The 20,706-nt window shown below is 41.1% G+C and overlaps 1 protein-coding gene across 4 annotated transcripts in view; it reads left to right on the plus strand.

Annotated features, from left to right (window-relative positions):
- The window catches only part of ERBB4 (erb-b2 receptor tyrosine kinase 4), a 2,403,189-nt gene that overhangs the window by 1,743,446 nt on the left and 639,037 nt on the right, over positions 1 to 20,706 (plus strand). For 2 of the 4 annotated variants that reach the window (XM_029606129.1, XM_029606130.1), the window contains exons 15-17: positions 3,725 to 3,879; positions 13,308 to 13,352; positions 13,496 to 13,570. In XM_029606129.1, the coding sequence (XP_029461989.1) occupies positions 3,725 to 3,879; positions 13,308 to 13,352; positions 13,496 to 13,570 (275 nt within the window). The remainder of the gene's footprint in view (positions 1 to 3,724; positions 3,880 to 13,307; positions 13,353 to 13,495; positions 13,571 to 20,706) is intronic. The other 2 variants (XM_029606131.1, XM_029606133.1) reach the window with 1 other exon arrangement.

The following is a 20,706-nucleotide window of genomic DNA, read 5'->3' on the forward strand; positions in this document are numbered from 1 at the left end:
GATCTTTTTTTCATACACGTGATAAATTCTTGACATGATTTCGACCCTATATCATTACCCCTGAGGTGTATAAGAAGAATACTTGGCACCACCCACATCTCCGCCTGCTCATGCAGGAAGGGAAAGAGTTCGTCCCAACCCATTCCCCGCTTGCTAAACCACCCCACCCGCCAACCCAAGCTCTCCAGATCGAGATGTTCGCCGTATGGCTGATTCAGCGCTCTTCTCTGTGCCCTATGAATTTACGAGTGGCCCACGATCCAAGCACACCCTGTAGTTCGCTGTACCCCCAAGCACTCTGCAATAAAAGACAGAATGTTAGTGATCCACCCCTGTACTCTCGTGACTCCTTCCCCCCTTCCAGCCCCCTCTGTATACTTCCTAAGACCTGATAATGGCCTGGAATGCATTAGACTTCCATCACCCGATTCCTTTAATCCCGTCATCTGATATGCCGGCTTCTGCCGCTGATGTTGCAGCTCCAATCCTGAAAGAATGTGAGCTATACTCCTTCGCATCCCAACCTACCCTAGCAATGACCAAACCTAACACTCTGGCAAATTGGAATCTGGTCAACGGCACACCATCCTCGTGCACCAAAAAGGACCCTACCCCAACTGGGTGATACCCCACGAATTCTTGCTTTGCCCTGTCCAGGCATAGCGTGGCACTCTGTACGAGGAGGAGTGTAATAAACTTTCCTCTCCCTCTCTGATCTGTTTTTGATTTTGGCATGAATAACGTCACTGAATGCTTGTACACTTGTACGTACTGCATCTGTAACCCTACCTCACCCTTACTGGTCTAAGACTTTACCACCAGCTCACTTATGCGCATCGCTCTGAAAAAAGCCAAGGAAAAAGCCACACAAAATAACAAAACCTCGTACTGAGACCAACACACCTTGACTAACTGCTTCTTCAAATATATGAACTCCTTGTACTGTATGGTCCTCGAATTGGTAAACCATCCCCTTCCTCTCTGCCATCCTCCCAGCATATGCCTCACTCTGAAGCTGCCCATCGGGTTCCCCCAACCCCTCAACTTGTGGAACCCTCACCGTTGCTAACGAATAACCCTCTCGTTTTGCCCACAATATAAACTGTACCAGACTGCTATCCTGCACAGGTCTACCTGCCCATCCTGCCCTTTGAAGGAAACTAGTCACTGCGTTACTTCCCTTAATGTAAGCCGTCCACCTGGCTGGGGCAACCAAATGCTGGATTAAGGTCCATTCTTCATCCACCCCAGGTTCCATAAGTATTCCGGGAATGGTTCCACCTCTATCTTCACCCTCGGGGCAAGCTGTTGAAAAACCTTCCATTGAAAATGAGAAAGTGCATCAGCGATTATGTTGTACACTCCCGGGACATGCTTAGCACGAACGCTAACATTTGCAACCAAAGACAACTGAATTATTTCCCTTAACAACTCCGACACCCGCAAGCAATGCGCCAACAAACGATTAATTACCTGCACTACCCCCAAATTGTCACACCAAAAGACAACCCTACTGTTTTCCATCTGTTCCCCCCAAATTACTAATGCTATCACTATGGGGAATAACTCTAAAAAGGTAATGTTTCTTGTCACCCCACTGATGACCCAGACCTCGGGCCATAGTTGCGCGCACCATTGCCCTGAAAATATATGCCAAAACCAGTGGATCCCACAGCGTCCATGAATAGCTCTATATCCTGGTTTTAATGTTCACTTTCCGGGATAGCAACATGCCATTAAAGGAGTCCAAAAAGCTCTCCCAAACTCCTAATTCTTCCTTGTTCCTATGCATAACTCGAATAAAATGATGCCCCACCTTAACCCCGGCAGTGGCCAAGGATAGCCGCCGAATGAAAGCTCTCCCCATAGGAATTACTCTTCAGGCAAAGTTCAGCGACCCAATCAATGATTGCATTTTACGCAACGTCACCTTGTTCACCTGCCGAACCTCAATCACCAACTCATGCAACTGCCTGACTTTTTCCTGCGGCAATCATGAGACCATCTTCACTGTATCCAATTCTATACCTAGAAAGGATAACCGGGTAGTTGGCTCCTCTGTTTTATCCAACGCAATGGGCACCCCCAACTGAACTGCGTGCTTTTTCCCATGTTACTACTGACAGTGCAGGACTAGCCTGCACCATTGGTCTTTTATTTCTCAATAAATAAAATTCCTAAAGTCTCTTTTGTGCTGTATCTTTGTCTTGATTAGTATGTAAGCTCTTTCAAGCAGGGACTGTCTCTTGTGCTTTTGTACAATGCTGCATACATCGAATAGCATTGTAGAAGTGAGAAGTAATAGTAGTATTAAGACCAAGGAACCACTCAGAGAACAGTGTGGATAACATTGGAGGGAGCCCAAAATCAGAGCTAGAGTATCAATTTGTATTGAGACTCTCTCGGATTGTGAAGTATATTCAGGGTAGGTTAGTTAGTCACACTGGCCATTAGGTGATGCCCAAAATAGTGGAAAGTGCACTGTGCAAAGACAATATGCTCTGTCTACAAAGTACTTTCACACACATACAAGCACACACACAGGCCCAGGTACCAGTACCCATACAGACAGAGAACCTACATACAGGTATACACACATAGAGGTAGATCTTTAAAAAGTACGCCGGATTTTATAAGATACGCACATCTTATAAAATCTGGGGTTGGCACGTGCACGGCTGCGCAAAATCGGCAGCCTGTGCATGCCGAGCCGTGCAGCCTGCCTCCATTCCCTCCAAGACCACTCCGAAATCGAAGCGGCCTCGGAGGGAACTTTCCTTCCGCGTCCCCCCACCTTCCCCTACCTAACCCACCAACCGGCCCTACCTAAATCCCCCCCCCCCTACCTTTGTTGGGCAAGTTACGCCTGCTTGAAGCAGGCGTAACTTGCACGCACCGCCTCGCATCCCCCGGCACAGGCTGCAGTGCCGGGGGACTCGGGACCGCCCTCCCGGCCCGCCCCCGAACCATCACCACTTCCCCGGACCCACCCCCGGACCGCCCCCTGACACGCCCCGGACATGCCCCGGACATGCCCCCTCCCGCCCCTTTTACGAAGCCCTGGGACTTATGCGCATCCCGGGGCTTTGCGCGCGCCGGCGGCCTATGCAAAATAGGCGTGCCGGCGCACAGTGCTTTTAAAATCTAGCCCATAGGCTGTTATTGATTAGACAACCCAAGCAATGCTGGGTACCATTTTCTAATATGATCTGTCTGTGAAGCCCTGTCTCTTCTGCTTCCACTCACAGGGACAGGCTGGCATAGGCACACATACATAAGTTCACACAAGAGTGCATAAGCACACACAAACATGCACAAGTGCACACATTCTTGCACATACACATGAAAAGACACACACACAGGCACACATACACACAGATGCACATAGTCAGAGACACACCCACACACACAAGCAGACACACATACACAGGAAACAGGGCCTCCCCCACACAGCAAAAGCACCTACTCATAAGCACAGGACACACACACACAAGCATGTGCATAGGCACTCAGGTAGGCATAAGTACATACAGACGCAGGCAGAGACACATTCAGACACACATGAGCAGACATAAATACACAGCAGAAGCGCATGTGTGTGCACACACACACACACACACACTCTCTCATTGTTATAGACCAGAATACTTGAGCAACACCAGGCACTTTTCGCTAGTATGATTATACAGATGTTTACATTCCTGCTTTTCTGTTTTTCTTTTAGGGACCAGACCATTGTACTAAGTGCTCCCATTTTAAAGATGGTCCAAATTGTGTAGAGAAATGTCCTGATGGCTTACAGGGAGCAAACAGTTTCATTTTCAAGTATGCAGATGAAGACCGTGAGTGCCACCCTTGCCACCCAAACTGCACCCAGGGGTAAGTTTATGTAATTGGGTAGGAGATGGAAGGCAGAAAGGACTATAAACACTGTATGCTGTCAGAATTTCAAATCGGTATTAACCTAATATTTCAGAAGTATTTAGTTATGGTGGTTTTATTGGCCAAAATATTATATTCATGTTTCTCAGAACTCATTCTACGCTGCGAACTCATTGTCTGAACATTGGTTTGCCTGCATCATTTGCTTTTTCAGTTTGGGGTTAAGGCAGGCAGTTACTGGACAAAATTGTGGCCTGGGCCAGGGTAGCTTTCAGTGCTCCCCTTCCCTTTCGGACTTGCATGCTCAAAGTCCCACTGACCAACTCAAAAGGGCAGGGTGGCGCCTCCTTGGCTTGGTGCCCAGGGTGGTTGCCCTGCATGCCCAGCTCTTGCACAGCCCTATTTGGGGTCATGGTTGTAAGTTGCAACCACCCAGCTCATGGCCACATGTCTTGATAATAGGCAAGGCCTGTGTTAGTGACATAGAATCACAATTTTTCTGCCCTCCTTTAACAATTGTTTCTACATGCATACTTTGCTCTCCTTTGAATGCTTATGTGTTTCTTTCGCTTTATCCCATGTTCATTTTGCTTTGGTAGCTGTCATAGTGTCACGCTGCCATATGTCTGGCAAACAAGTTGCTTTGTCTTGGTATAGGCTCAAAACTGAATTTCCTCCCAGCTGAAAAATCAGCCACTGCTGGAAAGAGATGGTAACAGGTGCTGCCAATAATTTCAAATCCAGCTTGACTGCAGCCCGGGAAGCTTATAGAAAACTACCTTTGGAACTGAAGCTCTGAAATAGAACTGGGTCACTGCAAATGCATATATAGTAGAAACTTATTTAAGATACATATTTGCATAATAGCAATCTAGACTAACCCATTAGTTTAAAAAGAAATTTAATAATTGAAAATGAATTTATGCTGTTTAAGTAGTAGCTAAAATTACATCTAAAAGAAATTATTAGCATTTGCTCTGTGACAAATGTTTTACAGTTTTTTTTTAGAGGGTGGAAAGAAAAGAGCAAGAAGCGGGAAATACAAAAAAAAAAAATAAATGAGAGACACAGAATAAAATCTTCAGGCAGAACAATAATCCTCCACCAGAGGCTTTTATTGTTTTGCAGCTAAAATTAAACCAGTAAATTATTCAATATAATACGCTGATGTCAACAGCTGTTGCCATTCAAAATGAGACCTTTTGCTGTTTTTGCAAATCTAATTACAATAGAGCCACTAGGGAAACAACAGTGAGATCGCAGTAATGCCGCCTGGATCGGCTACTGTCTTCTGCCTGCTTTCTTAAATGAGTCATGTCTAAAGAAAAAGAAGAGGAAAACTGCAGGCAGAAACAAACACAGCTGATTAAGAGAGGAAATAAATACAAGGCAAATGGGCCTCTGCTATAGGATTTAAGATTTGGAATTCTAGTGTTAATGAAGGGTTAGGATGTAATGTCAATAAATCTCAGTGCTCATCTGGGGACCTCTAAAGCAAATAAAAAAACAAAAACTATATATGTGTATAACTTGCCCCAAGCAGTACATCAGTACAGAGTCAGCATTTGGATTTCAATAGCATATTTTAATCCTGCCTGAATAGAATCTAACATTTCAAGTTCCCATTGCTGGATATCTAGGTATTTTAGCTTCATCTTGTTCTTTTATTTAGTCTTTTTTTCTGCTGTATCTATGCTATTAGTAAAAAGTTGGAGAGCGTCATTAGAATGATTGAATTACATGCCTAGTCCATTTCTAAAGGGGTCTCCAGCTCCCATATAATTATTTTGTCGCATGTCAAGTTGCCTTTTCTGTACTTTACTCGAGGTGATATATAAATAAATACTAAATATTATAAATGTACAGAAAAATGAAAAAAAAATTACAAAATATAAAACACATCAAATGAAACAAACAGCAAAAGGTCACAAAGAGAAAGCTAAATAAGCAAAACATTTTATAATATAAAATAGAGTGTAACCCTCAGATTAAAGATAATTCAAAACAGAAATACTGAGCAAAAACATTTGTGACATATAAATGGCTTAAAAACAAAAAGCCAGAGGGTCTCAATCAGCCCAACTAATCTGACAAATGAAATTGTTCTAAAGCCAAATTAGCAGCTATTAAGTTCCAGAAGGATGTTTTTTTTGTGGCTACTGGCTAGAGCTGTGCGAACTTCCTCAAATATTGTCAAAAAACCTTTTGTGGAGAAAAAGCTGAAAAATCAGAAGCAGACCCCAAAATGAGCTTTTGGATATTCTGAAAATCCAAAAATCCAACCAATATTTTTCACCTAGAATCAAGTGAGGAAATTCAACGAAGCACTCTTTTGATCTGGATAAGTTTTTAAAAATTCAAGTGAACTGAAATCTGGCTGAAGTCATCATGGCTCAGAATCAATTGTGAATTGTTTGCATATCTCTAATCAAACTCAGTTTATTTTAATCATTCTAAGATTTCACACAGTTTTTCATAAAGGATATTCGAAATTGAACATGATACTTTTAGATCTGACTAAAAATTGTCCTGACAAAAACTGCCTTCCCAAATTAGATGTTGCTTCCTGGTTGAGCTTATTGGCTATATCCTGATTGCTATATATTCCCTTTCTAATTATTTTCTGCACAATTGCAAGGCTCATCTAGTCTTGGGTTTTATTGTATTTTGGATTAAACAACTTGTCTTTCCAAACAGAAGCTCAAGGTGAATTACAGATCAGATATAGTAGGTAGATCTCTGCCTCAGAGGCCATGCAATCTGAGTTGGTACCTGAGGCAATGGAGGATGAAGTAACTTGCCAATGGTCGCCAGGAGCTTCAGTGGGAGCAGTGGGGTTTTCTGTGCTTATTCCATGCTTTCTTGAATGATGATATTGTTTTTGCCTACCCTATTTCCACTGGAAGGCTGTGCCATGTTGCCATAATCCTTTCTATTTAAACATATTTCTTTATGTAACTCCTCCGTCTACCCACTTTGAGTCTCATACCCTGACCCTTAGCTCTAGATTTGCATCTAAAATGCTTGCCTCTTGGGCATTAATTACACCTTTAAGGTAATTAACTGTCTCTGTCCTAGACCCCTCTCTCTCTCTTCTCTTCTATGGCATACTTACTTATTTAGATCTTTAAATTGCACGCATTATGCAAACTGTGCACCATGTTGGTAGCCCTTTCCTGAGCTACCTTTAACAATATTTTTTGGAGCTGTGGCCTCCAGATCTGGACACAATATTCCAGATGTGACTTTTCCAATGATTTATAAAGTAGCATTATTGCTCTCACTGTGCACTCTATCATTCTGCTGACTTTTGCCATTGTCTTATTGTATGCTTGCAAGCTTAAGATCATCCGATATGATCATTCAGATCCCTTTCCTATTTGGTACATGTCAGTAATTTACCCCCTACTATATATTGCTCTCTCGGATTTCTATACCTAAGTACACAGTTCTATATTTTTTCACATTAAATCTGTCAAATGTTTTACTTCTTATATTTTTTATATCAGTCCTCAATTTCTCTACTTCTGGGGTGTCCTGTCATAATATCACATGTGAAAATATTGAATAGAACTGGACCCAGCTTAATAAGATACTTCACTGATGCAGTCCCATCTTACCTTACTGTGAACTCTGTTTACCATTATCTTCTGTTACCTTTCACTCAATCATGTTCTAACCCAGTTTACCATCTTAGGATCCACTCTTAGACTGCTCATCTTATTTATGAGCCTCCTGTGCAGAACAGTAATAGCATCAAAAGCCTTTCTAAATCTAAGTACAGCACATCCAGTGACAGAACTTAGAAAGGCGTGAGAAAAGCACAGAAAATCCCTAGAGGTGGGGAAGTAAGGGTAAATTCAGAGACTAAAATAGGTTACCTACTGGAGCATGTTTAGAAAGTGGGAAGATTTAATAGACCTTGTGGGTTTTACTCAGTCATTATCATATTCTGTGTTTAATTCCAGAAGTGGCTGAATCAGGTCTTTCTTGCATGTTCAACCCTAAATTATTGATGTCTGTCTTAGGGGCCTATGCACTAAACCCCACATTAATGTTTTTTTTTAGTGTGCATGCTAAAATGTGAGTTAATGTGGGATGTACAAAATATTTTTGTTAGCTCACTAAATTGCAGCCTTCTTGGCAGGTGCACAGAAATAAGATGCATGCCTTGCATCACAAAATCCCCCATGCTTATCAGTCCAGACTGCAAGGCCCAGTTCATATGGGAGATTTCATGCCCCCAGCCCCCCTAAACATCAGCTCAGGACCCTCTTCAGTCCCCCCTTAAAAAATATGTAACCCCTTTCTCCTGGTTTAAGCTATTTACAAAGGGCACATACAGGTATTTTTTCCTAAGCCTATCTTCACTGGTACATCTCCCATTTCATTGTCCCCAAGGTATGTGTTCTTTCAATGGGGGAGAAGGCTAACCTTCTTGGCCCAGGCAGTAGTAAACTCCCTTATATATGTGTTACTAGTTCTTCAGGACAGGTACACATACAAACCAGGTTGGACTCTCTGGTTGGGTGTTCAAATTAAGGTTTTCTGTGATCGAGTTCCAAAGAATCAATAAGTTCAAAAAAATAAAATGTCTATTTACATCCAGTGTCCTCAGGTGTACAAGAGCCAGGATTTAAATGACCTTTAGCTCTGTGGATGTATCTCTCCAGGCAGGGGCTTGAAACAGGTTTATCCTCCAGGTAGTGGACTGACAATTGTCCCAAGCGGGTTGGGGGGTGTCCTATCCATGACTGAATTCCCTACCCAGTACCTGAGATCCACAAAGAATCCAGAAATCCAACTTGGCAGTGTACCTGGGGTAGAAACTCAGTCTCCAAATGATTTTCTCCACTTCTCTCCCTTCAATAACTCTCCAAAAATTAATTGCAGACCTTCTTGGATGAAAGGCCATGATTAAAAGCAGTCCTTATGGCTTTCAGTCCTGGGCAAGTAAGGGTGAGAGAAAAATACTTCTCTCTAAAACAAGAAAAACTCAGTCTGTGAAAACCTTTTTCTTATCTCCTTGAATGGGTACTGTAAATTCTTCTTGATATGAACACAAAAGTACACAGTCCCTTCTGACCACACTGTCAGGAATGGTGCAGGTCAAAAACTGTAAAACCTCAGAAAAATTACAAAAATCATTCCACCTCTCTCTCTCCCTCTCCCTTCGCCAGTCCTATCAGAGGAAACTGGCAGGGCAGTTTCTCTCCATGTCTATGCTAGATTAGGGGCCTAACTTAGGCCTGGATTCATCATTCCGCTATAAATATAGTGGAATGATGAGCCATGACAAAAAAGGGATGGGGGTGATATTGAGCAGGCAGACGCATCACGGTGGTGTGTTTTTGCCCACTGCGGTTGTGGCTGCGCTGTATACTATCGTCCCCGTAGCACCAATGAAATAGCTGTAGCTATTTCCGGCACTACTGCGGGTGATAATGTGCGCTACATTATCACCCGCAGTGCTACAGGCCCCTAATTTCCCTAAACCCCACCCAAGCTCTTCCCCTTTCCCTAATTTAAATGTTCAAATCACAATGTGGTAGTTATCGCATGCATTAGGGCCGTCACAATTTGATGAATGACCCTGGTGGACAGCAAACTGAAAGAAGCTCCTGCTCCTTCAAAATCAAATCTACACTGCCACGCTTTAACTTGGACTAGCCCTCGCTTATGCCTAAGGCACCTCTGATTCCAGACAACCTCTGGGGAAGATGTATAATGAAGGCTGGGTCCCTTTGCTGCTGTATACCCAACAACTGGGAACTAGGGCCATCTAGTAGAGACATCAAATTCTCTACAAATGTAACAGCATTACTCACTAGGGCCTATCAGGTTAATTTTAAAAGGAAATACATATGTACTATAAAATATGTAATATACATATGTACTATAAAAGGAAATACATATGTACTATATTTATAGCGGAATGATGAATCCAGGCCTAATCTAGCATAGACATGGAGAGAAACTGCCCTGCCAGTTTCCTCTGATAGGACTGGCGAAGGGAGAGGGAGAGAGAGAGGTGGAATGATTTTTGTAATTTTTCTGAGGTTTTACAGTTTTTGACCTGCACCATTCCTGACAGTGTGGTCAGAAGGGACTGTGTACTTTTTTGTTCATATCAAGAAGAATTTACAGTACCCATTCAAGGAGATAAGAAAAAGGTTTTCACAGACTGAGTTTTTCTTGTTTTAGAGAGAAGTATTTTTCTCTCACCCTTACTTGCCCAGGACTGAAAGCCATAAGGACTGCTTTTAATCATGGCCTTTCATCCAAGAAGGTCTGCAATTAATTTTTGGAGAGTTATTGAAGGGAGAGAAGTGGAGAAAATCATTTGGAGACTGAGTTTCTACCCCAGGTACACTGCCAAGTTGGATTTCTGGATTCTTTGTGGATCTCAGGTAGTGGGTAGGGAATTCAGTCATGGATAGGACACCCCCCAACCCGCTTGGGACAATTGTCAGTCCACTACCTGGAGGATAAACCTGTTTCAAGCCCAACATACTATCCTAACAATTTTCAAAAGCCATTTACCCAAGTTAAGTGAAAGCTAATGCGGGTAAAACCTTATGACAATTCAATGGCATATATTGTAGCAATTTTCAAAAGCCCACTTACATGGGTAATGTGCATTTACATGTATAAACCCCAATTTTAATTATGTAAATGCTTTTGAAAATCAGGCCCTAAAATTAGTGTATAACTTGCTGTTTCTGGTGCACATTATATTGCCTTAGTGTGAATGCTAACCTTTAGTGCATAGTCCCCTAAATGTATCTCCCACTGTCATTGTGTCATCTATTAATACTTAAGAGTTTGAGAGAGAGGTTAATTAGTTTAATCTTTGATTTTCTCCAGGTGACATGTCTCCAGAAAAGTTGAACACTCCGCTAATTTTCTTTGTTATGTTTTTGATGTGGGGGATCATAGATTTTCTTTACATTTCTGGATCTGAAAATGTGAAGCACAACTGCTAATGATTTCGCCACCTACTGGTTTTCCAAATAATGAAACACTTGCCTGGTCTAACTTATTTGGTGATTCCACACTGCAGGAAATTATATTCTGTAAATAGTTATTGATCAGCACATATTGGTGTTAGGAACCATAGTGGCTTCATAATGATGAGAGAGATAACATCGCTGCCAGCTATTTTTAGTGTCAAAATACCTCTGGTGACAATAACTGACCCGATCTGCAACTTTTCAGGGCTTCCCAAACCTGTCCTGGAGACCCCATAGCCAGTCAGGTTTACAGGATACCCACAACGAATATGCATGAGATACATTTGCATTTACTGGATCTCTGTGATATGTACATTTATCACTTGCATATTCGTTGTGGATATCCTGAAATCCTGACTGGCTATGGGGTCCCCAGGACAAGTTTGAGAAGCCCTGTTCTAAGTTGTTCAAACTATTGCTCAGGAATGATTCTTTTTTATTCAGCTTGATAGTAGATTTCTAGCTCCCTTGATTCCATGCAATTTGTTTGTTTGCATTTATTAGAATTTATTACTCTTTTTTGAACTATTGTTCATCCAAGGTGGGATACCACACCTTAATTCAATATGATGCTAAAACTTGGTTAAAATAAATAGAAGTACAATATTCTAGATAGATAACTAACAGGGTTATTTATCAAAATTCGATATGGCCTTATTGCTTGCGTTAGGGCCTTATCGCGTGTGAAAACGCCCTACCGCATGCAATAATGGCCACGTCATGGTGGTATTATTGAAATGAGGGGAAGGGGAGAAGTGTGGGTGGGTTTATGGCCCGGCAGCATTGCAGGCGATAATGTTTTCCACATGATGGCAGGCAGCACTGTGGGAAATACCACCTTTTCCCATGGCGCTATGGGCACGAAAGTGTGTGGCCCAGCTGCAACCATGGCAGGTGAAAATGCACCGACACAATGTGGCTGACTGCACAATTTCACCCCTGATCCTTTTTTTTTTTTTACCATGACTCATCATTCTTTTATAAATATAGCAGAATGATGAATTTAGCTTTAAGAGTGTAAAACATGAAATCAACAGGCAAATGATTCACTAGGTATGCAGCATGTAAGATAAGGCACGGAAGGTACTGAATAGCACTTAAATAGCATCATGTGGCCCTGGTCTCAAGTATACTGCAAGAAGTCAAGTATATATCTATTAGGAGAGGAACAGGGGGATTAGACAGGTGAATGACCTGGAGCCTCTTATTAATTAATTAATTGATTAATTAATTATTTTAATGGTAGTTATACTTCACTTTATCCAGTATCCTCTCCATAATGAATTACTTTTATGGGATACCCAGTTATAAGCATAGCCCAGGGGTGGACAACCCTGGTCGTCGAAAACCACTGGGTTCAGCAAATACACAATGAATATGCATGAGATAGATTTGCATACAATGGTGGCATTGTATACAAATCTATCTCATACATATTCTTTATAGATGACCTGAAAACCTGGCCTGTTTGGGGCTCATGAGGACCGGATTTGGCCACCCCTGACATAGTTCATTAAAGGCCTGACAGAAAAGCCGTGTTTTCACATGCTTCCTGAATTACAGGTAGTCCTGTATTCTTCCAAGCTCATCTGGGAGTGAGTTCCAGAGGGTGGGGGCAGTTCCTGAAAAGGCTTATTTCCAGATCATTTAAGATCTTTTATTGATGAAATAATTATGGAGCCTTTTCAGGAGGATCTTAAGGGCCTGGCCAATGTATTGTTAGATAACCCTTTGGCTGGACCATTTCGTCTCAGGATCTTGGTTAGGGTTATGAATTTGGCCGATAGAGTAGCCAGCTGTGCCTGCTTCCACTATCTACAGGTTCAAAAGATTTCAGCAATAATCTTGAACTGAAGCAAAGATGCATTTCAACAATCAAATAAAAACTCTCCAGTATAAGTATGTGCCTAACATAATATCTAGAAACAGTTAAAACTAAAAGCCTTTATGCAGTCATCAGAGGTTTGGTGTACAAAAAAAAAAAAAAAAGACAAATTAATTAAAAAAAAAGAAAAGAAAAGAAAGAAAACAAGCAGTTGATGTAAGCCTTCAACAGAAGTGGGTGAAATCCACTTTAGTATTGTTAATGCCTACCATAGATTGCTTCAACAATGGGAACACTTTTTGTACAGCTACTGTTTTATACTGTCTGTGAATGTAACATTGATGTTGTTATAGGCTGCAATTTCATGGTAACTGAAAGATCTTCCAGAAACTGTAATTAAATGTTTGACATCGATTCATTTTATTTTGTTGAAAATAATTCTGTCTGCTCTCATATCCCCCTGCTTTTCTTTTTTTCCATTCTGTGTATATCTCTCTATTCTTGTTTCTTTTTCTCAACAACCATATCATCTGTTCTGCCTCTCTGTATCTTGCTCTCTCCCCACTTATTTTCTCTCTGTGTTGCAGGTGTATAGGTCCACGTATCCAGGACTGCATTGGCCTCATGGATAGGTATTGCCTTTCTGTGCTTCTGTTGTTTTTTGCTATCCCAGCCTCTAACCTTCATGCCTCCATTATCAGAGTGAGGGTGCACGTGTGTGTGCATGTCCCCGTGTTTTGTGTGTGATGCTTTTTTGTTCTGTGATTGCCTACAGGTGTAGAGGCCCCACTATTCATGACTGCATTTACCCTCCATGGACGGCCCTTTCCACTTTTCCACAACATGCTAGGTAACATCCCTCATATTTCCATTTTGTACCCAGAATTCTCCCTCTGGCTATTGAACAAAATAAGAGAATACTAACCAGTTTGGTGAACAATAGAAATTAGACCAAAAAGATCACATTTATAATAATGGACATTTTTTCAGAATATGTAAAGCTAATTAAGTCTACTGTAATTCTGTTTCCTTAGAGGTATACAAAAATTCCCAACAAGAAAAATGCTGAAGTAATTGATTTAAAGACATCAGGGTTTGTTTGTTTTTTACCAAAAAAGATAGAAACAATATTATTCTGATGTCTTAAAAAGGTTAGAATATTTCCTAATATGAAAATATGTAAGCTATATATTATCAGCAAATAAACATTTGGACCTCAGTAAACTTTAATTGACATGAATGTTAAACTTAGTTAATACTGTTACCTAAAGTACTGAGTTATGTGCCAGAAGAAATCTAACAGGACATTTTTTTTCTGACACTTACATTTCCTTTAGATGATAGAATTATAGTAGACTGCTAAATTTGAATCAGGTTTTAGATTTACTTACAGTGGATTTGGGATTTGCAGGTTTAAAGTATGTCTCATATATATGGTTAAAAAAATGTATTTTGACATGGATTACAACTCAGTGGTTTAATTTTTACAAGTCATTTAGTCCTGCTTTCTGGTCAGATAAATGCTGTAATCTACCAAGTCATGATATGGGGATGATACCTTTCAGAATTGTTGTAGTTAAATCTTGTAAAATGCCTATGTTACAATTTAAACTGGTTAGTATGTCTTTCTAGTATGGTCAACTTTTAAATGCTATTTTGAGGAACATTTGGGAACATACACAGTGAGATGGATGCATGCCTTAAAATTTTATGGAATCATAAATGGACTATGTTATTTTCTTTGCAAGAAACATTATATGTTAAACTTTGGTGAAATTTTGAACTGTTCCTCCAAGTACAGGATAGTTGACCATATTACTATGCCTGTGCATTATTATTTTTTTATTATATATTCTGCCTTTTGCCACTTCAAAGTGGATTACATTCAGGTACTGCAGGTATTTCCCATTAATATTGTGACTGACTTCTAAGCATGAGTGTCTAAACAGTATCTTTATTATCCTTTCTGTATACATATTTGTAATGATGTAGTTTTACTCTGGATCTGATTTCCTATTACTTTCATTTCCTATTCTGTATTTGTGGTGAAAAATAAGCTTAGCAAATCAGTCCCTATATGTTTTTCCTATATTATAATTGAAGAAACATGATGAAAAATGCCTTATGATGTAGTTTATGCATGCCATGAATCAGGATACAGTCAAATTTCATTTCTCATAAGATACAAAAGATCCTACCTACAAGAATGTTTGCTATAACAACAGTCTTACAATGCAGCTGACCATGGAAGTAGTTCCTGAAAAAATATTTTGAATCTGAACATGTTCCTCCTATGAGAGTTATTTTTGTTGCAAGCACATTCGGCTTCCATAAACATTTTTCCTATTTTAGTTTTGTTCTGTTAGAATCAGATGGAATCACTTGGATGCAAAGTATGTGCTATCATGCCTTTTGAGCTCTGTTATACCAAAAGCATAGATTGCACTGTGTTTTGTCACTTTTATTTTTATGGATTACATAAATGTAATCCTACAACAGGATGCATAAAAACAAAAAGCAAGTGCTTAGGGGTTCTGATCTTTCCTTGCACTGGTCAATGAGTCCAGAAACATATGTCGAGCAGATGGTATAGTGGGCACCTATTACTTGTTTTCTTCTGATTATTAACAAGTTTCGGGCAATCTCTACTTCATCTAACCCAAACCCTGGAAAAGGATTCAGTCCATACAGTGGTTCCAGTAATGCCAAATTTATTGAACACAAAAAAAAATTGCCTTTCTCAATTCTCTATAGACCTCCACAGTAAAGTAGACAAAAAGTAGCAAAATCAAAATATCCTTGCAAAACCCCAGCACAATTCATCAGTAAGAAATGAATCACTAACTCAATGCAGAAGTTAAGATGAGATTTAATGCAGGCTAGGTGGTGTCCCACATATTTCCTCCTAGGGACCTTTCAAAAGAAACAGTTAAGCCTAACAGTAGGGGTGTGCATTCGTTTTGAACTTAAATGTAAAACGCAACTTATTTTTTTTTTTAACTTAAAAAAGTGATGAGGCGAAAACGATTGGATTTCCAACTTATTCAACATAGCTATGTTGAATAAGTTGGAAATCGCGATTGTTGATCCTAAATAAAAATTTAAACGCCTCACCCTCCTTAATCCCCCCCCCCCAAGACTTACCACAACTCCCTGATGATCCAGCGGGGAGTCAGGACGCCATTTCTGAACTCCTTTGCGAGGAGCACGTGACGTCGGCGCCACGTCGGAGTGACGCGGCGTCACGTGATTCCCCGCAGAATCACGTGACGTCCCGGGCCTCCTGACCCCCCCAAGCTGGCCAAAAGTTCCTTTTGGGCCCAACGAGGGTCCCGGAGTGAACCCGCGGGGAATCACGTGACACCGCGTCACTCCGACGTGGCGCCGACGTCACGTGCTCCTCGCAAAGGAGTTCAGAAATGGCGTCCTGACTCCCCGCTGGATCACCAGGGAGTTGTGGTAAGTCTTGGGGGGGGGGATTAAGGAGGGTGAGGGGTTTAAATTTTTATTTGCACGTATGGACATAGACTCAACTTATGGAATTCTCCATATGTCCATATTGACCGCAAATGGGACCCCCTTTCGACTTATGGACTTATGAACATAAACGTTTGCTCTGCACATCCCTACCTAACAGTAGAATATAGAACTTACTGCCTCTAAGGAAAAATTTACCTCCCTGGATTTCTGTACCAGGGAACCTAAAACAACTTAGTAATTAGGTTAAACTCCAGGCAAAAGACTGATCAAAAAGGGGCAGATGCTTACTGCAAGTCTCACCTTTTATACTACTAGATGTCAGCCTATGACATCATCAGTTTAAAGGTACAAACATCATTTTACATCATCCACCATTAAACAATTGAAAACTATTGTTTGACTTGGGAAGGAATTAAGAAAATATTATGTAGTGGTTTTGTACAGATCACAGGTTTGAGACCACAGCCACATAGAGAACACCTACCATGTCTGATTCCATATTACTGGTATATCATGACATACTCAAATAATTCCTAGTTTTTCTTTTAATTTCCTTTAATTTGGTTTAGCATTTATATCCCACTTTTATCTTAGACTCAAGTCTTTTATTCCACTTTCCCATAGTGCATTAAATTTCCTAGGTGACATTCATGCCCTATATACTACTCGTTCTGCGTTTCTTAAAAATTATTACTGCACTTTTAAATGATTCCACATTTCTAAAGTTGCTGTCCTTTAAAATCATTTAGTTTACTTGTTCACTTCTGGCACAACAAAATAAACATGTGGGCAGAGGATAGCAAACAATGTAGTAGCAATATCCGGTTTTGGTATAATGGCATATCCTGTAGACCCACCTCAAATATTACTATTAAGGGAATTAGCTGAATTGAAAGCCTTAGCATAACTCCATTCTTTTCTTTATATTAAACCAAAACTCTTGAATCTTAGGACATGGCCAAAACATGTATCCAGAAGTTATAGCCTACCTTCACTTTGATTTGGTTTAGCATTTATACCCCACTTTTACAAAGTAGCTTGAATAGAGTGGCTCCTGCCTACACAGTACATACATAATATATGATCACAGTATAAAGTGCCTAAGCAAAATTGCAAAAATGTTTTATTAAACAAATATATGTTGAAAATTAAATAAGTACACAACAAACAGCCACCCTAAAAACACATATTATCTCAGCTATAGGCCGAAGTTTTGCCAACACCAGTATGAATTCTTCAGGGGATACATACAAATGAAGAGTTTAAAACAGACATGTGAACACAAAAAAGGCTGAACATAGCCTTTGTATATAACTGAAATTCATGGTTGCTGCAGCTGGTTACTAGACAATTGTAAAGCAGTCAGACAGAAAATGTTGAAGAGACATCTCTTTGAATCCAAATTGGGGGAGGTTTTTATGTCATAGGTTTCATAACCTGTTTCAAACAATGTTCATTGTCACTGATGCCACACTAGTAATTGCACATAAAGCAACCTCATACAGGATAAGCACCTGAGACCAGCTAAAGCAGATATGAGAGAGCGAGGGAGAGAGAGAGAGAACCTCTGTAGAGGTTTACTTATAATTTAACTTCTTATACCACTGTAAGAGGGGGCACTAGTAACTCGGGGTGAGATTTAGGGGGTGGGGTAGATTTTTTTTTTTTTGGGGGGGGCAGTTTTACCTGCACAGTCATAGGTTTGAACAGAACAGTTGCCATCAGTGAATATTTACTGTCATTTAGAGTGATGAAAGGTCAAAGAAGAGTAGATTTGTACAATATTCTCTCTACCTAGCTTGATGCAGAGTGCAGAGTGCATCAAGCTAGGTAGAGAGAACATTGTACAAATCTACTCTTCTTTTATTTTTCTTCAGTCCAATTGACTGTAAATCTTCACTGATGGCAACTGTGCTGTTCGTACATATGACCGTGCATGTAAAACTGCCCCCCAAAAACTACTCCACCCCACAAACTTCATCCCAAGTTCATAATGCGCCCCCATTACAGTGGTATAAAAAGTTAAATTATAAGTAAGCCTCCATAGAGGTGCTCTCTCTCTCTTTTTTCTTCTCCCTTTTGCCCTCCTGAACTGGCATTTGTGATAAAAACAGTTTCGGCCAGTTAAGTAGGCATAACGCACAGAAAAAAAGGTGTAGTTATTTCTGTCTTTAAAACCTGCATTGCTGTGCATTACACTATTGCACTCCACATTAACTGACCCTCGTTTCCATTTACGCCTCCCACTCAAATACTAATTTTGAATTTGCATATGCAATTTGCAATGCAGTATTTATTGCACGCATTAGGGTCCTATCGCATGCAATAATAGTCTAACACGAAATAATAAATGACCCTGCAAGTTTGCTTGCCTCAGATAATACACCTTCAATCTGTTTATTGATATCACAAGTGGTTCATAAAAATGAATATCTGATAGTTGTCTACCCATTTCTGCAATATACATTTGCTTATTCATCACCACTATAGCACCACACTTATCCACTGGTTTTGTAATGATCTCATCATTTGAAGCTAGCTGCTGCAGTGCCACTCGTTGGGAAGAATGTAAACTGAAAAAAGTCCTATGAGACTTAGAATTCAGTTACAGAGAGATCATGTAGATCATAAGTTACTATACATATATATGGGTCAAATGGTCCAGATTGGATCCAATTCAATTTACTTCTAACTAAAGACAAATGCATAGGCTCACATTGTTACTAGAAGAAATATAACTCAATATGCAATAATTAGAAAATGTATATAATGAAATCAGATATGAAAACAGATCATGCAGGACCATAAGAATAAATGAAAAACTTTGGTTCATAACTTCTGCTTTCCTTAAACAAAAACCTGTCCAATAAATTGATCACAGCTGTGCCTGCCTCATTTGAGATACACTTCAATGGCAGGGGGAAAAGGAGTACTGGATTCAGACAACAACCAATGAAGTCCCTGACTTTTACAGTCTGAAGAATTGATAAGCAAAGGGGTAACCTGCATGGAGCGGCAGTTTCTATGCTTAACAGAAGGCATGGTATTACTACCCTTAACCAATAAGCCTTGATGTTTTTTATGCAATTGCAGCATCACTTTCTGCTTTGATGGGGGGGGGGGGGGGGAGCAGGGAGAAGGAGAGAGAGGAATTGGATTCAGACAACAACCAACATGGTCTCTGATTTGTACAGTCTGGAGTACTGATACGTTGAAATAAAAGCACAGAATTGCTTCTACTAGGGATGTGAATCGTTTTAGGACGATTAAAATTATCGTCCGATAATTTTAATATCGTCTTAAACCGTTATGGAACACAATACAATAGAGATTCTAACGATTTATCGTTATAAATCGTTAGAATCGTGAGCTGGCACACTAAAACCCCCTAAAACCCACCCCCGACCCTTTAAATTAAATCCCCCACCCTCCCGAACCCCCCCCAAATGACTTAAATAACCTGCGGGTCCAGCGGCGGTCCGGAACGGCAGCGGTCCGGAACGGGCTCCTGCTCCTGAATCTTGTTGTCTTCAGCCGGCGCCATTTTCCAAAATGGCGCCGAAAAATGGTGGCGGCCATAGACGAACACGATTGGACGGCAGGAGGTCCTTCCGGACCCCCGCTGGACTTTTGGCAAGTCTCGTGGGGGTCAGGAGGCCCCCCACAAGCTGGCCAAAAGTTCCTGGAGGTCCAGCGGGGTCAGGGAGCGATTTCCCGCCGCGAATCGTTTCCGTACGGAAAATGGCGCCGGCAGGAGATCGACTGCAGGAGGTCGTTCAGCGAGGGTTCCGGCGCCTCGCTGAACAACCTCCTGCAGTCGATCTCCTGCCGGCGCCATTTTCCGTACGAAAACGATTCACGGCGGGAAATCGCTCCCTGACCCCCGCTGGACCTCCAGGAACTTTTGGCCAGCTTGTGGGGGGCCTCCTGACCCCCATGAGACTTGCCAAAAGTCCAGCGGGGGTCCGGAAGGACCTCCTGCCGTCCAATCGTGTTCGTCTATGGCCGCCGCCATTTTTCGGCGCCATTTTGGAAAATGGCGCCGGCTGAAGACAACAAGATTCAGGAGCAGGAGCCCGTTCCGGACCGCTGCCGTTCCGGACCGCCGCTGGACCCGCAGGTTATTTAAGTCATTTGGGGGGGGTTCGGGAGGGTGGGGGATTTAATTTAAAGGGTCGGGGGTGGGTTTTAGGGGGTTTTAATGTGCCGGTTTTGCGATTTTTCACGATTTTTCACGATATTTTACCCCCCCAAACGGCAACAATACGATTCCCTCCCCCTCCCAGCCGAAATCGATCGTTAAGACGATCGAGGACACGATTCACATCCCTAGCTTCTACAGCTAAGTCCATAAGTAAAGTACGTCAAGTAGCACTGTCTGAATTTTCAAGCAGGCTCATCTCCCAGTAAAAAGTTGCTAGCAGTATTTTTTTTTTTTTGTGAGTTATCATAATGTCTGGGTGATATCTACACAAATTGGCAGTTGCTACCCTTAAGAGAAACATA

The sequence above is a fragment of the Rhinatrema bivittatum genome, chromosome 6, assembly GCF_901001135.1.
Source record: "Rhinatrema bivittatum chromosome 6, aRhiBiv1.1, whole genome shotgun sequence".
In the NCBI taxonomy this organism is placed as follows: Eukaryota; Metazoa; Chordata; class Amphibia; order Gymnophiona; family Rhinatrematidae; genus Rhinatrema; species Rhinatrema bivittatum.